A 15,864-nucleotide genomic window follows, 5' to 3' on the forward strand; every position below is an offset into this window, starting at 1 on the left:
TACTCCACCATCCAAACATGGCTGATTTATCTTTTCCTCTCAACCCCATTCTCCTGCCTTCTCCCCATAACGCCCAACACCCTTACAAATCAAGAATCTGTCAATCCCTGCCTTAAAAATATTCATTGACGGCCGCCACAGCCATCTGTGGCAATGAATTCCACAGATTCACCATCCTCTCACTAAAAAAAATCCTCCTCATCTCCTTTCTAAAGGAACATCCTTTTATTCTGAGGCTGTGGCCTCTGGTCCTAGACTCTCCCACTAGTGGAAACATCCTCTCCACTTCCATTCTGTTTAGGCCTTTCACCACAATAATCATATTATCAACAGTATTACCACATTGTATTTGAAACATTGCGTTGCATTGTTTCAGAGCAACCTTTCTGGGACAATTACAAATGGACATGAAATACAGGCCTAACCAGGCATGCCCCTATTCTGTAAGTGTAAAAACAAATTCTTATGACAGATCAGTGCAAAAGATAAGTAAACCATGGAGGTGAGAAAACGTTCATTGTTTTCACAGGTTGAGGAAACACACCAGCATTTATTGTCTATCCCCAAATTGTTTCTGAATAAAGTAAATATTTCAAGGTCAACCACAACTTTGGGTCGGGAGTCACATATAGACCAACGGAGAAGGTTGAGACGTTACCTCCCCTCAGGACAATAGTGACTTATGGCACAGGTAGGGTTGAACAAACAGTCAATGTTAGGGGTCATGTAATACGGTTACATATTATACAACCGTTCCATAGTCCCACAGGCCTTCTCCCAATCACAGCTCAAAAACTGATCATAAAGTTCAAGATCCACTCTAATGCATAATCTGGGTATTATTACCTTATATGCCTTATTAAGGAAAAGGTGATAAAGCAAGGGATGAACAATTAACCAGCCTCACCTCCTTTCCCTCTTAAAACATCCTGTGGCCAATATTTAGAAGTGAAGCTCAGCAATTGCCCAGTATCCAGGTGAGTTTACGTCAAGCACTATCTGATCATTGTCGTGATGATAAGTTCATAAATTCCTAAATGATAGGAGCAGAATTGGCCATTTGGCCCATCAAGTCTACTCCGCCATTCAATCATGGCTGATCTATCTCTCCCTCCTAACCCCATTCTCCTGCCTTCTCCCTATAACCCCTGACACCCGTACTAATCAAGAATTATCTATCTCTGCCTTAAAATTATCCATTGACGGCCTCCACAGCCTTCTGTGGCAATGAATTCCACAGATTCATCACCCTCAGACTAAGGACATTCCTCCTCCTCACCTTCCTAAAGGAACGCCCTTTAATTCTGAGGCTATAATGTTTTTGGAAGGTTACTGACGCCCACTCAAAATGACTAGCATAAATTGACTGCCACATTTCCTGCATCACAAGGGTGACTGCCCTTCAGAAAAAGCACTTCAATTGGGCGTGAAACTCTTTGATGATGCAAAAAGTGCTTTAGACAATAGACAATAGGTGCAGGAGGCCATTCGGCCCTTCGAGCCAGCACCGCCATTCAATGTGATCATGGCTGATCATTCTCAATCAGTACCCCGTTCCTGCCTTCTCCCCATACCCCCTGACTCCGCTATCCTTAAGAGCTCTATCTAGCTCTCTCTTGAATGCATTCAGTAATTGGCCTCCACTGCCTTCTGAGGCAGAGAATTCCACAGATTCACAACTCTCTGACTGAAAAAGTTTTTCCTCATCTCAGTTCTAAATGGCCTACCCCTTATTCTTAAACTGTGGCCCCTTGTTCTGGACTCCCCCAACATTGGGAACATGTTTCCTGCCTCTAACGTGTCCAACCCCTTAATAATCTTATACGTTTCGATAAGATCTCCTCTCATCCTTCTAAATTCCAGTATATACAAGCCTAGTCGCTCCAGTCTTTCAACATATGATAGTCCCGCCATTCCGGGAATTAACCTAGTATGAGCGCTCCGCTCCCTCTGTCATTCTTTGACTCCTTCCTGCCTTGACACAGCTGTTCCTGTACTCACGAGAGCGGGGACAGTCCTGGTCCCGATCTGTTACCCACAACTACTGTCAATGGCACTGTGAGGTGCCCGCCAGGAGGCAGCAAGGGCGGACGTTGTGCCTCGCGTGCGGCAGGGCTTCTGTCCCCCGCACCGAGAAGCCTGAAGAGGGGCTGGGGCGACATTCAAATCCCGAACCGTCCTCTTTCCCAGCTGAAATAGGAGAGGAACAACAACAACTGACCAAACAAAGGACTTTCATTTAGTTTTCAACATCAATGAATAATTCACCTAAGATAGACACAAAAGGCTGGAGTAACTCAGCGGGACAGGCAGCATCTCTGAAGCGAAGATCCTTCTTCAGACTGATCACCTAAGACTCACTGGTATCACACTGGTCTGAAGAATGGTCTTGACCCGAAACGTCACCCATTCCCTCTCCGAGATGCTGCCTTACCTGCTGAGTTACTCCAGCATTTTGTGAATAAATACCTTCGATTTGTACCAGCATCTGCAGTTATTTTCCTACCTAAGACTCACTTATTAGCATGGCCACGCAGAAAAGGCAGATGAGTCAAGACAAATCAGAGAACTCTTTTGAAGAGCCAGTACAAGCATGACGGGCTGAATGGCCGTCGATTCATTCCGTGATCGCAACAGGCTGGTGACATTGTGACAACACCATTCCATATGTGGCCGATTCTAAATGACTCGAATACTTGTGCAGTTTACATAATGCAAGAGGATGCTATTATTAACACTTCAATGCACATTAAAGAAAGAGAAGAACTTTATAATCAAAGTTAACTTATTAACCAACCACCTGTCGAAGTACACAGAGCATGTACCTTTTATAACTTATTTTATTACTACTTTACTGTACCACACTCTTTCTTCCTCCTAATGTGTGCTTTAAAAAAACAAAACCTTATATTGGTATTTTACAGAACAAGTACATGAGATGTTTCAGGATGAGGAGAAAGCTTAAAACAAATGATAGACACAAAAATCTTATTTCACTTGGGCAGCTTACAACCCAGAGTCACGAATCTTGATTTCTCTAACTTTCAAGTAACCCTTGCATACCCTCTCTCTCTGTCCCTTCCTGACCCTAGTCATCTTACCAGTTTCACTGTCCTCCTGCTGTTTCACTGTTTAACTCGTTGTCAACAATTGACCATTGTGGGCTCCACCTTTCCTTGATCATCGTTACTTTTTGCATATATCTCATTAATTATATCTCTCTATAATCACCGTCTATATTTCTCTGACTCTCAGTCTGAAGATGGGTCTTGGCCCGAAACATAATCTATCCCTTTTCTGCAGAGACGCTGCCTGACCCGTTGCGTTACTCCAGCATTTTGTGTCTATCTTTGGTTTAACCAGCATCTGCAGTTCCTTCGTACACATAAAAACAGATGATCTGGTTATTAACATCTCAGTGTTTTGGGAGGTTTTTTTCCCCCACCCTCTCCAGCTTGCTACATTATAACATTGACTGCATTTGGAGAAAGAACTTCAATGGCTGTAAAATGCATGGGGCCACCTAAAGGTCAGGAAAGGAGCTATGAAAAGTTACAAAACCAAGACTAAAAACGTCTTAATATCCTGTGTCTCAAAATTTCTGATTGATCTTTGAGAATAGAAAGCCATTACAAATACATGTAATTGTAAGCTCCCTTCACTTTCCAATCCCTGGATTCCTGCATTGCCTACTCTATTAATCTCCCCTCTCCTGGCTAAAGATACTGGACAATACAAAAAAAAAATCACATAAGAAAAAAAGTTATGTATTGCAAATATCAACATCCTGAAAAACTTTCCATTAAATTGCACTGGGAAAACCCTGCCAGATTGCAAAGATGAACTTTATAAAGAAAAATATTTAAATCATTTATTTAATTTTATTTAACTGTTTAAAATTAAATGAGCACTAATCTCTGCTTTGTTTAATTCTGTCTGAGCCTTTCTCTCTTGTCATGTCCCCTCAACCAGACAGTTTTACCTTCCCTAACTAGTTAAAGGTTCTGTGTCCGAACTATTTGCAGTCAGGCGTCACAACAGTCCGAGTTCGCAGACACTCAACAATCCCAAGCCTTTCATGCATGGTCTCATTTCCCTAATGTTACTGTCTGGCTCCAGTCTCGGCCCCTGTCTGACCAACTCCCTTGTCCCTTTGTCTTCCACAGCTCGGCATCGCATGCAGTACAGCAGCAGTTACACACAATGGCTCCCCGACACGGCAAAATAAACTACAACCCTCACCAATTGTTTTGCAATTTATTTTCCTCTCTGACTCTAAAAGGCGTTCTTTTCCCGATTGCCCCAACTTCCTTTTATTATGGCCGTATGCATGGAGGTAAACACTAAGAACCATTCACAACAATGTAATCATCCCAAAGTTTGTTCCTGTTAATGGCAAGTTGCTCAACATGTTTTGCAACTTGCACTGATTTTCATTTAACATTGATTGCAACAGGTGTATTATATTTCAACTTTTAAAACAACCGGCGTCCGACTGAAGGAGAACTTTTTTTTTAACCCAATCAGGAATAATTTAAAGTAACACTGGATTTCAGAAGCATGCACCCCTGGAAATTGAAGGAATGAAATGTAATTCCAAATTTGCGGCAGGCACACAAAGAAGTGTGTTAGGCTGCAGGGGAGGGATTCGGATCACAACCCTTCCTCAACTCTCAGTCAAGTTGCTAGACGCCCCAACCCCGGGGTTCCCGGCAGCCGAGGGCTACCGATCACAGTAACAAAAAGTGTAGATGAAACATTGTGGCAGCTCGTCCAACCCAGTTACCTGTCACCACCACGGTGCTCCTGCTTCTCTCCATCTCCCCAACTCAGTGCAGCCTCCTCCCTTTCCTCTCCTCTCCTCCACTTCTTTTTCTCCTTCCCCCTCTCTCTTTCTCACACTCAGTCAGTCTCCAACTGAACAGACCCACCTTTGCGTCAACATTTCACGCACGTCCGGACCACGGCGCACAAGCGCCGAGCGTACATACATCACCCAGCCGCGCCCCCACCACTGATTAAGTCATCTTTCTTTGGCTCAGCCCGAGATATCCAGCGTTTCATTGGGGTTGTTTGTTGTCTACCCCCACACCGGCACTCTTAGCACAACTTCGAGATACCAAATCAAATAATACATTGCAAAAACCAACATGATGCCTGGCCCGCTTAATTACTCCAGCATTTCCGTGTCTAAAGCCATGGGGTAACTCAGTGGGCCAGCCAGCATCCCCGGGGACACATGGATAGGCGACGTTCCGCCCTTGTGGACTGACTGTCTAGCTACCTAGCGCCTGTTTATGGGAGCGTCGCCGATCCATGTCCTCCAGAGATGCTGCCAGGCCCGCTGAGTTACTCCAATACTTTGTGTCTTTACTGTAAAACCAGCACATGGCAAAAAACAAACACAAGGAACCCAAGTTTGTGAAAAAAAGGTGGACTTTGCCAACCGAAACCTCTACATTCCTAAAATAGGCACAAAAAGCGGGTCCGGCAGCATCTCTGGAGAGAAGGAATGGGTGGCGTTTCGGGTCGACACCAGCGCAAATTGGAGGAACAGCACCTCATATTTCGCTTGGGTAGCTTACACCCCAGCGGTATGAACATTGACTCCTCTAACTTCAGATGGCCCTTGCTTTCTCTCTCCATCCCCTTCCCACTTCTCCCACTAGTCTTACTGTCTTCGACCACATTCTATCTTTGTCCCGACCCCGCCATCAGTCTGAAGAAGGGTCTCGACCCGAAACGTCACCCATTCCTTCTCTCCAGAGATGCTGCCTGACCCGCTAATAAACTGCAGATGCTGGTTTAAACCGAAGATATACACACAAAGCTGGTGTAACTCAGCGGGTCAGACAGCATAGAGTTAATGAGTCATAGAGTGAAACAGTATGGAAACAGGCCCTTCGGCCCAACTCGCCCACACCGGCCAACATGTCCCAGCTACACGAGTCCCACCTGCCTGCGCTTGGTCCATATCCCCCCCAAACCTGTCCTATCCATGTACCTGTTTAACTGTTTCTTAAACGTTGGGATAGTCCCAGCCTCAACTACCTCCCCTGGCAGCTTGTTCCATACATCCACCACCCTTTGCGTGAAAAAGTTACCCTTCAGCATCTCTGGAGAAAAAAGGACCTTTCTCCCTACCCGAAACGTCACCTATTTCTTTTCTCCAGCTTTTTGTGTCTAACTTTGGATAGGGAAATCCTTGCAGATTTACTGCACTCCCTCTTGTGGATAATTACTGGATAACATTGGCAGCATCAAAATGAGAGAGACAATGGATATAGATTCTATCACTCCAGAATTACGAAGGATTATGTTCTGATTATTGCAAAGCTCACTCAGCATTACAGAGCAATGTTCCCAGATTACTATCCCCAGCACCCTATTGTTACCACTCCAACAGTGAATCGTAGTCTCATAAAGGTGATGAAGTATTGGAGGATGATGTGTTGGATGCGGATGTAGTGGGGTGAAAGGCGAGGACAAGGGGAACTCTGTCCTTGTTGCATCTGGGGCGAAGGGGGATTGAGAGAAGAACTACGAGACCCATGGGAGACACATGTGAGGGACCCAGCTATGACAGAATAGGGGAAAGCACATTCACTAAAAAATGAGGACATCTCGGATATCATTAGTATGGAAAACCACATCTTGGGAGCAGATTCGGTGGAGATGGAGGAATTAAGCATGGGGGGAGATAGCATCTTTGCAAGAGGCAGGGTGGGAAGAAGTTTAGTCCAGATAACTGCAAGTCAGTAGGTTTGTAGTAGATGCCAGTCGATAGTCTGTCTCCTGTGATGGAGGCAAAGGGATTAAGAAAGTGGGGAGAGGTGTCATTGATAATCCAGGTGAATTTGAAGGCAGAGTGGAAGTTAGTGGTGGTTAATAAAGTCTATGAGTTCTGCTCTGGTGTAGGAGGTAGCCCTGATTCAGTCGTCGATGTAGCACAGAAAGAGTTGGGAGATATGACTACTGTATGCCTGGAACAAGGACTGTACACCCTAAACCACCAATTACATATTCGTATGATGCCATTCATTACAAAACTGCATAAATACTTTACACTCTAGGAGAGTGTTTTAGAGCAGAGGGATCCAAGTTCTGAGAAAATGATTTTAAAAAAAAGTTTAGAGATATAGCGCGGCAACAGGCCCTTCGGCCCACTGAGTCTGCACCGACCAGCGATCCCCGCACATTAACACCATCCTATACACACTAGGGACAATTTACATTTATACTAAGTCAATTAACCTGCATACCTGTACGTCTTTGGAGTGTGGGAGGAAACCGAAGATCTCGGAGAAAACCCACGCGGTCACGGGGAGAACGTGCAAACTCCGTACAGACAGCACCTATAGTCGGGATCGAACCCGAGTCGCTGGCCTGCAAGCGATGTAAAGCAGCAACTCTACCGCTGCGCCACCGTGAGATGTTATTTCATTTTAGTTCTGTGTGTCTAGTTCTTGCGATATGCAAGTATATTGGACGTCTACCAATCACCGCATTAACCTAGCAAACTGGGAATGCACTCAAATCCTTTTGGAATTAGGCATTTTGTGAATTATTTCCCAAGGGATGGGCAGGTACACAACTCGTGCTGAACTGCAGTGTTTGAAACTGACAGCCGGTTTCACAGATTTCCTTACACCAAGTTAATATTCTTTTCCATTATTCAGTGCTTCCTTTTTAATCTCAATTACACAGTTGAATTCAGTGCCAGGAATATTAATGGTTCTCGGTGGCAGCTATGTCTTCATTGCAGGGGCCAATTATAACTGTTAGTCAACCAGTGTAACAGATTGGATTCATGCAGCAAATTAATTACTGCAATGAACTATCAAATTCGCATGAACTTTTTAAACAAACTTTTTCCATCATTTCCTCCACTTGATCCCACTCATCCACAGTCTGGTTCTGAGGGCACAACTCTCACTAGGAGAATATTTCCCACATGCTTATGGGGAGAAGGCAGGAGAATGGGTTTGGGAGAGAAAGATTGATGAGCCACAGTAATAAAGTGCTTCGAGAGATTGGTTCTTGTGTGAATCAATTCTCGCCTCAGAAATGACCAGGATCTGCTTCAGTTTGCACAACAGGTCAACAGCAGATGTCATCTCACTGACTCTCCCCTCTGCTCTGGTCATTCTAGATAACAGAAATGCATATGCCAGGCTGCTGTTCATCGACTACAGCTCAGAGTTCAACACAATCATCCCCTCCAAACCCATCACCAACTCCAAGAACCAGGTCTCTACCTCGCTTTGCCGTTGAGCCTTTGACTTTTTCCATCGGCAGAGCTCAACGAGTGCAGGTCGGTAACAACATCTCACTGACCATCAACGCATACATCTCAGAGTTGCCTGCTTAGCCCCTTGCTCAACACTCTTTGCATTCATGACTGTGTGACTGAGCACACTCCTGTCATCTACAAATTCACCGATAACGTCACTGTTTGAAGGCCAAATCATGGGTGGTGATGAGTCAGTGTGCAAGAACAAGAGGAACACATCAACCACAACTTCTTCTTCAATAGCAGCAAAACTAAAGAACTAATCATGGACTTCTGAAAGGGGATGTTGAGAAACTACACACCAGTTCTCATTGGTGGTTCGGCAATGAAGAAAAGTTAGCAACTTAAAATTTCTGAACCTTAACATCTCGGATGACCTGTCCTTGGTTCTGCACATACATGTAATCATGAAGAAAGCCCTCCAGTATCTTAACTTTTTTGAAGTTTAAGGAGATTTGGCATGTCACCAAATCCAAGACCGCAAGAAATTGCAGGGAATTGGGGATGCAGCCCAGACCATCACACAAACCAACCTCCCTTCTATTGACACTATTTACACCTCACGCTGCCTCAGCATGGCCAGCAGCATAATCAAGGACGAGTTGCACCCTGGCCTCTCCCTCTTCTCCCCTCTCCCATCAAGCAAAAGGTATAGAAATAGGAAAACGCACACCACCAGATTAGGGCAGTTTCTTCCCAGCTGTTATTAGACAACTGAACCATTCTACTACAACCAGAGAGCAGTGCTGAACTACTATCTACCTCTGTGGTGGGCCTCGGACTATCCTTGATCGGACTTTGTTGGCTTTACTTTGCACTAAATGTTATTCCCTTTATCATGTATCGATACACTGTAAATGGATCGATTGTAATCATGATTGTCTTCCTGCTGACTGGTTAGCACGCAACAAAAGCTTTTCACTGTACCTCGGTACATGTGACAAGAAATAAAACAGAACTGAGAGTGGGAGACACAGCCAGTCCACAAAGTACACAGCAAGAGACTACAAGCCAATCTACACCACCTACCCTCTCAATGTAACTCATTCAATCCCATCAGTGTCATTTCGATATAGCTGCACTGCATCCCCTCAATAACCGCTTTACCCTTTTTAGGTTGAGACTGGATAAATGTAGTCTGATCCAGGCTCTGCACAACTGATGATAAACTCCCTCCAATTGTATGTTGCTCATCCTCTAGTCTTCATTATTGTTTTTTCTGTGCCTGTTTTCACAATTATTTTTACACAGATCCCTACAATGCCGGTCTATTGTTCCTTCCTTCTCACCATTTAGAAAATGCTCTATTGATTTTTCACCAGTGTAATGTAGATGACCTTGCACTTCGCCATTCCCCCTTCCTAATCTATCAAAGCCACTTATCTCTGCTGCTTGCTGCACAGTTCAGTGAATGAACTCGCTATCACATGAAGTAGTCGAGACAAGTGCTCTAAATTGCACTAAACATTATTCACGTTATTCCCTTTATTGTGTATCTGTACTCTGTGGATGGCTCGATTGTAATCATGTATTGTCTTTCCGGCGACTGGTTAGCACGCAACAAAAGCGTTTCACTTCACCTCCAGACACGTGACAATAAACTTAAACAAAAGTACTATAAATTAATTTATAGGGGAAACCACGGAGGGTATTAAATAATAGAGGTTTACGTAGATTATTAAGAGTGAAGAATGGAAAGCGCAATGAGATAAGGCAAAGCATAAATACCAGCAAGGTACATTTGTATATTTAATGCTGAAATTTCGATGCAAGTTTGAAGCTGACAGGAAACAGCTTAGTGGTTCCGTCATGCATGATTGATTCAGATACTGCAGCCTCGCAGTTCACGTGATCTGAGGAACTCGTGTTGCCAGAGTCCCAACAGGCCATGCGTGAGTGCTAACAGCCAGCCTGCACACTTCCTTTACCCACAAGGGGAAAGGATAACTGGTTAAGCGTCATGCTGCCTGAAACAAAGGAACCAGCATAGATGGGATAGTGGTGCCAACACAAGCTGCCAACGTTCACACAATGCACAATGGACTAAATAAACAGATGGCACAAGCCTTCATCGCAGCACGGTGTATTTAGGAGCTGCACGTTACCACTCCACAATTCTCAGAAAGAATGGAGATGGTTGGGTAGTTCTCTCCCACCTCTGACAGAGACGAGGGTCAATTTTAAGTGCTTCATTTACCTTATGTAACTTTCCACTTGCGAACTGCATTTTACTGGAAGAAAATTATATTGTTTTTATGTGGGAAAGGGATTTCATTTTTGGTCATAAGAACATAATAGGAAGGAGAGGATTATCCTACTTGTTCCCTCAAGTTTGCTTCACCATTCAATAAAACTATGGCTGGTCCTCTACCTCAACACTTCTCTGACAGGTCACATTTTCTTTGATTCCACAGTTATAAGAAGCTTTGGATTGTCTTACACTTGGGTAATGAGCATTCACAGCCTTCCAGAGAGTGGTTGTCTCCCACCATCTACCTCCCCCCCTCCCCCAAACCCTCAAAGAAAGTGCCAAAATAAACTCAGTAGATGGCAGTAGAGTCAAGCTTTTTTTATTCTTAAAAAAAGATGCAAAGTGCTGGAGTAACTCAGCATTCTGGCAGGATGGATAAGTGATGTTTTGTGTCGGGACCCTTGTTCAGACCAAAGAGTCCCGACCCCAAATATCATTAATCTGTGTTCTTCAGAGATGCTGCCTGACCCACTGAGTTACTTCAGCACCTTGTCCTTTTTAGCTCCAAAGGTTGCATGCCTGAATTTAGATTTCCTAATTGGGCATTTGAGCTACATCAGAGCAAGAGATCAAAGGACAGAAAGTGATGGGGTAACTTAGCAGGTCAGGCAACATCTTCGGAGAACATGGATCGGTGACTTTTCAGATTTAGACCCTTTTTCAGACTCAGGAAGTCTCTTCAGACCTCTTCAGACTCTTCAGTCTAAAGAAGGGTCTCGATCCAAAACATCACCTATTCATGTTCTCCAGAGATGCTATCTGTCCTGCTGAATTACTCCAGCACTGTGTCCTTTAGTGTACAAACCAGCACCTGCAGTTATTTGGTTATACATTTAGCAAGAGATATACTGGAAGACAGGAAATTATTTAGTGAAGCTCTCAAAGCCTTATTGAAAAAGTATAACATCACAACCAGGGGGATATTCCTGAGCCATGACCACTGAAAATTAAGGAGCATCTGAGATGGCAATGTGAATATCAAATCCTTTCATTGGAAGCAAAAACCCTGCAGAAATGATGGAAGAAACTACTACCCACCCATTGGCCCTCAAGCATCTCCTGCTTCACTTGTGGCAGAGTCTGTCGATGACACATTGGTCTTGATGCCTACTTCAATCCCACAGAAGTGGAACAGAACCAAATCGTCTTTGATTCAAGGGACTATAACTAAAAGGAAGGGAATGCATCAGTCAATTTATGCACGGCAAGACACGGGATAGGTAATGTGATGATGGGTTTATATGCTCTTTTAAGTTTCATCAGTTTATTATTGTTGCCACATGTACCTAGATACAGTGAAAAGCTTTGTGTGCTATCGAGTAAACATCCATACATGATTACAATGAAACCATACATAATAGAGAGCTGCAACGTGGAGAAAGTGTAGATAAAAAGGTGCAAAGTCTGCAACAAGTAAATTAGGGGATCTGAAATACATTTTCGCTCAGCCCGCATGAACCAACCTGATCTCCCGGTTGCTGGACACTTTAATTCTCCTTCCCATTCCCGCACAGACCTTTCTGTCCTCGGTCTCCTCCATTGTCAGAGTGAGGCTAAATGCAACTTGGAGGAACAGCATCTCATATTTCGTTTAGGCAGCTTACAGCCCAGTGGTATGAATATTGATTTCTCTCACTTCAGGTAGCCCCGGCATTCCCTCTCTCTCTATCTCTCCCCCACCTCAGTCACACTAGCTTCTTATTTTCACCCTACAAACAGTTTACAATGGCCTGTTTCCTTTATCATTGTTACTTTTTTGCATATTCTTCATTCATTGTTCTTTATCTCTCCACATCACCGTCTGTCCATATCTCTCGTTTTCCTTATCCCTAACCAGTCTGAAGAAGGGTCTCGACCCGAAACGTCACCTATTACTTCTCTCCAGAGATGCTGTGTTACTCCAGCTTTTTGTGTCTATCCTCAACTTATAGACGATCTGTTCAAGAGTCTATAACAACCAGGAAGAAGCTTCCCATGAATTGGGAAGGCAGTGGTCTAATCAAGGTTGTCTGGGAGTCTGGAGTTGACGTGTGGATGACCAGTGCCATGTTCTAGTAACGTTAATCAAGAGATAATTGTTGGTCAGGACATCGGGAATTCTTTTCTTCTTGAAAATAGTGAACAGGATCTATTATGTTTATCTGAGAAGTAGATAGGAACTCAATTTAACAAAATTTTTGAACTAGGCCACATCCGATAGGAATCAGTGGGAATGATGACCAGAGAGAGATTGGACTTTATCGATAAACATAGTACACTGAAAACAATATGATAAACGAGAGAGAAAAAAGTTCCGTGTGTATATAGGAAAATAACTGCAGATGCTGGTACAAATCGAAGGTATCACAAAATGCTGGAGTAACTCAGCGGGTCAGGCAGCATCTCAGGAGAGAAGGAATGGGTCACGTTTCGGGTGGAGACCCTTCTTCAGTGTATATATAAACACTGAAGGTATCACAAAATGCTGGAGTAACTCAGCGGGTCAGGCAGCATCTCAGGAGAGAAGGACCCGAAACGTCACCCATTCCTTCTCTCCTGAGATGCTGCCTGACCCGCTGAGTTACTCCAGCATTTTGTGATATCTTCAGAGTGTATATATACACATACTCACAAGTACACACACACATATATATATATATATATATATATATATATATACACATACACAAAAAACAAACAATAGTAGTCCAATAATAATAATAATAATGTCTATTGCAGTTCAGAGCTTATTTGAGGTTGTAGTGCTTCATTATGCAAGTAACGTGGGTTAGGGTTAGCCCTATGAAGCAAACTAAATTTAACTAGAACCTCATTACTGGGTGCTGTTGGCTTGGGAGATGACAGGAATATCTAGTATATTGCAAAGGCCGCATTGGTGGCATCTTCCACTGGGTGGTGCCATACGAAGGCAGCCTCGCCAACAGTCTGTCTCTTTCATTTTCTTCTTTTGTTGTTTTTAGTCTATTGTTAAATGTATGTTTTAGTGTATCTTTAGTTTTGTATGATGTGGGGGGTGGGGGAAACTTTTTTAATCATATCATATCATATCATATCATATATATACAGCCGGAAACAGGCCTTTTCGGCCCTCCAAGTCCGTGCCGCCCAGCGATCCCCGTACATTAACACTATCCTACACCCACTAGGGACAATTTTTACATTTACCCAGCCAATTAACCTACATACCTGTACGTCTTTGGAGTGTGGGAGGAAACCGAAGATCTCGGAGAAAACCCACGCAGGTCACGGGGAGAACGTACAAACTCCTTACAATGCAGCACCCGTAGTCAGGATCGAACCTGAGTCTCCAGCGCTGCATTCGCTGTAAAGCAGCAACTCTACCGCTGCGCTACCGTGCCGCCCTTCTCTTTCCTCAACGGAGATGCGGCTTTTTCCGTATCGTATCTCCGTCCGTGCTGCGGCCTAACATCGTGGAGCCGGCAGCCTCTTGCTGGGGATCGACTTCAGGAGCTCCAACCGCGGGAGCCAGCCAACTTACCATCGTGGAGCTGGCGGTCCCTTTATCAGGGACCAACTTCAGGAGCTCCAACCGCAGGAGCTTTGACTACCCTGTTCACGGGTGCTTCGATTGCCCCGACGCAGGAGCTTGGAACTTCGATCGCCCTGAATGTGGATGGTTCGACTGCCCCGTCCACGGGAGAATAAGGAAAGAAGATAAGACTTCATTTCCTTCCATCGCAGTGAGGAATGTGGGGAGCCACTGTGTTGGATATTTATGTTAACTTTTATGTAGGTGCGTGTCTTGTCACTTTTGTGGTCTGACTGTATGACAAATTATATTCCTTGTATGTTTTTACATACTTGGCTAATGAATTAATTACAATCTTTCTATTGCTCTGAGAAATCTGGTTTAGGTAGACATGATCTCATAAACATATAGGGGACAGGAATCAGTGCTGCTTGTTAGACCATGACCTTTATCAATAGACAATAGACAGACAATAGACAATAGGTGCAGGAGGAGGTCATTCGGCCCTTCGAGCCAGCACCGCCATTCAATGTGATCATGGCTGATCATTCTCAATCAGTACCCCGTTCCTGCCTTCTCCCCATACCCCCTGACTCCGCTATCCTTAAGAGCTCTGTCTAGCTCTCTCTTGAATGCATTCAGTAATTGGCCTCCACTGCCTTCTGAGGCAGAGAATTCCACAGATTCACAACTCTCTGACTGAAAAAGTTTTTCCTCATCTCAGTTCTAAATGGCCTACCCCTTATTCTTAAACTGTGGCCCCTTGTTCTGGACTCCCCCAACATTGGGAACATGTTTCCTGCCTCTAATGTGTCTAACCACTTAATAATCTTATACGTTTCGATAAGATCTCCTCTCATCCTTCTAAATTCCAGTGTATACAAGCCTAGTCACTCCAGTCTCCAGATCAAAACCCAGAACTTGCTCAAGTTCGTAAGACGCAAGAGCAGAAGTACACCATTTGGCCCATCGAATCTACTCTGCCATTCAATCTCCTCTCAGCCCCATTCTCCGTCTCCTCATAACCACTGACACCCTTACTCATCAAATTTCTTGTGTCTTCACCCTTGGATCCTATTGCCTTGATCTGATACCCATGTATCTTGCACTCTTGGTTACCACAATCCCCTCTCCCAAGATCCTGCACCAACTTAGACCCCTCTTTCTGGATCACATACCCTTGGTTTTTATTGTGTGTGCTGTCAGCTCTTGCCTTCTCCTCACAGGTACATAGACAATAGGGAAAGGAGTAGGCCATACGGCACTTGGAGCCAGCACCACCATTCATTGTGATCATGGGCTGCTCATCCACAATCGGTACCCCGTTCCTGCTTTCTCCCCATACCCCTTGATTCGTTAGCCCTAAGTCAAGAGCTCTTTTGAATGTATCTTGTGAATCGACCTCCACTGCCTTCCTTGACTGAAGATTCTACAAATTCATGCTCTTCAAATATATTTTTCCTTCAATTATTTTTTAAAACCTGCACGAATACATTAAGGCGATTGTGAACGTAGTGATTGAGGCGTACCTTCACAGACAAATGGTTTCCAATGAAGGCCTGAAGAACATTACCCCCCTTGATCCACTGCTCGCTTCGCCAGATGAATCCTTTACCAAAATGGCGGCGTCGCGACGTCAGCCCTGGTTCCGAGCCAATCACACGTCGGACCCGGTGATTGACGTGGCCAGCAGCCTCTTAGATTCGTCGGACTGCGTGATCAGCGTTGACCAGTGAGAGCGAAGGGTGGGCGGGCTTTAGGGCGGGCTTTAGGACGGGCGGGCGTGGTTTGGGCACAATGGGCGCGGTTTTAACATCAGGCGGCTTTGAT

The 15,864-nt window shown here is 44.4% G+C and overlaps 1 protein-coding gene across 4 annotated transcripts in view; it reads right to left on the minus strand.

Moving 5' to 3' along the window:
• pgpep1 (pyroglutamyl-peptidase I) overlaps window positions 1-15,630 on the minus strand; it is a 55,962-nt gene extending 40,332 nt beyond the window's left edge. For 2 of the 4 annotated variants that reach the window (XM_078423742.1, XM_078423741.1), the window contains exon 1: window positions 4,787-4,910. In XM_078423742.1, coding sequence (XP_078279868.1) covers window positions 4,787-4,820 — 34 coding nt within the window. In that variant the 5' untranslated portion in view covers window positions 4,821-4,910. Of the gene's footprint in view, window positions 1-4,786; window positions 4,911-15,563 lie in introns of those variants that run through there. The other 2 variants (XM_078423743.1, XM_078423745.1) reach the window with 2 other exon arrangements.
• Window positions 15,631-15,864: the final 234 nt, after the last annotated feature.

The sequence above is a fragment of the Rhinoraja longicauda genome, chromosome 28 (assembly GCF_053455715.1).
Source record: "Rhinoraja longicauda isolate Sanriku21f chromosome 28, sRhiLon1.1, whole genome shotgun sequence".
Classification (NCBI taxonomy): Eukaryota; Metazoa; Chordata; class Chondrichthyes; order Rajiformes; family Arhynchobatidae; genus Rhinoraja; species Rhinoraja longicauda.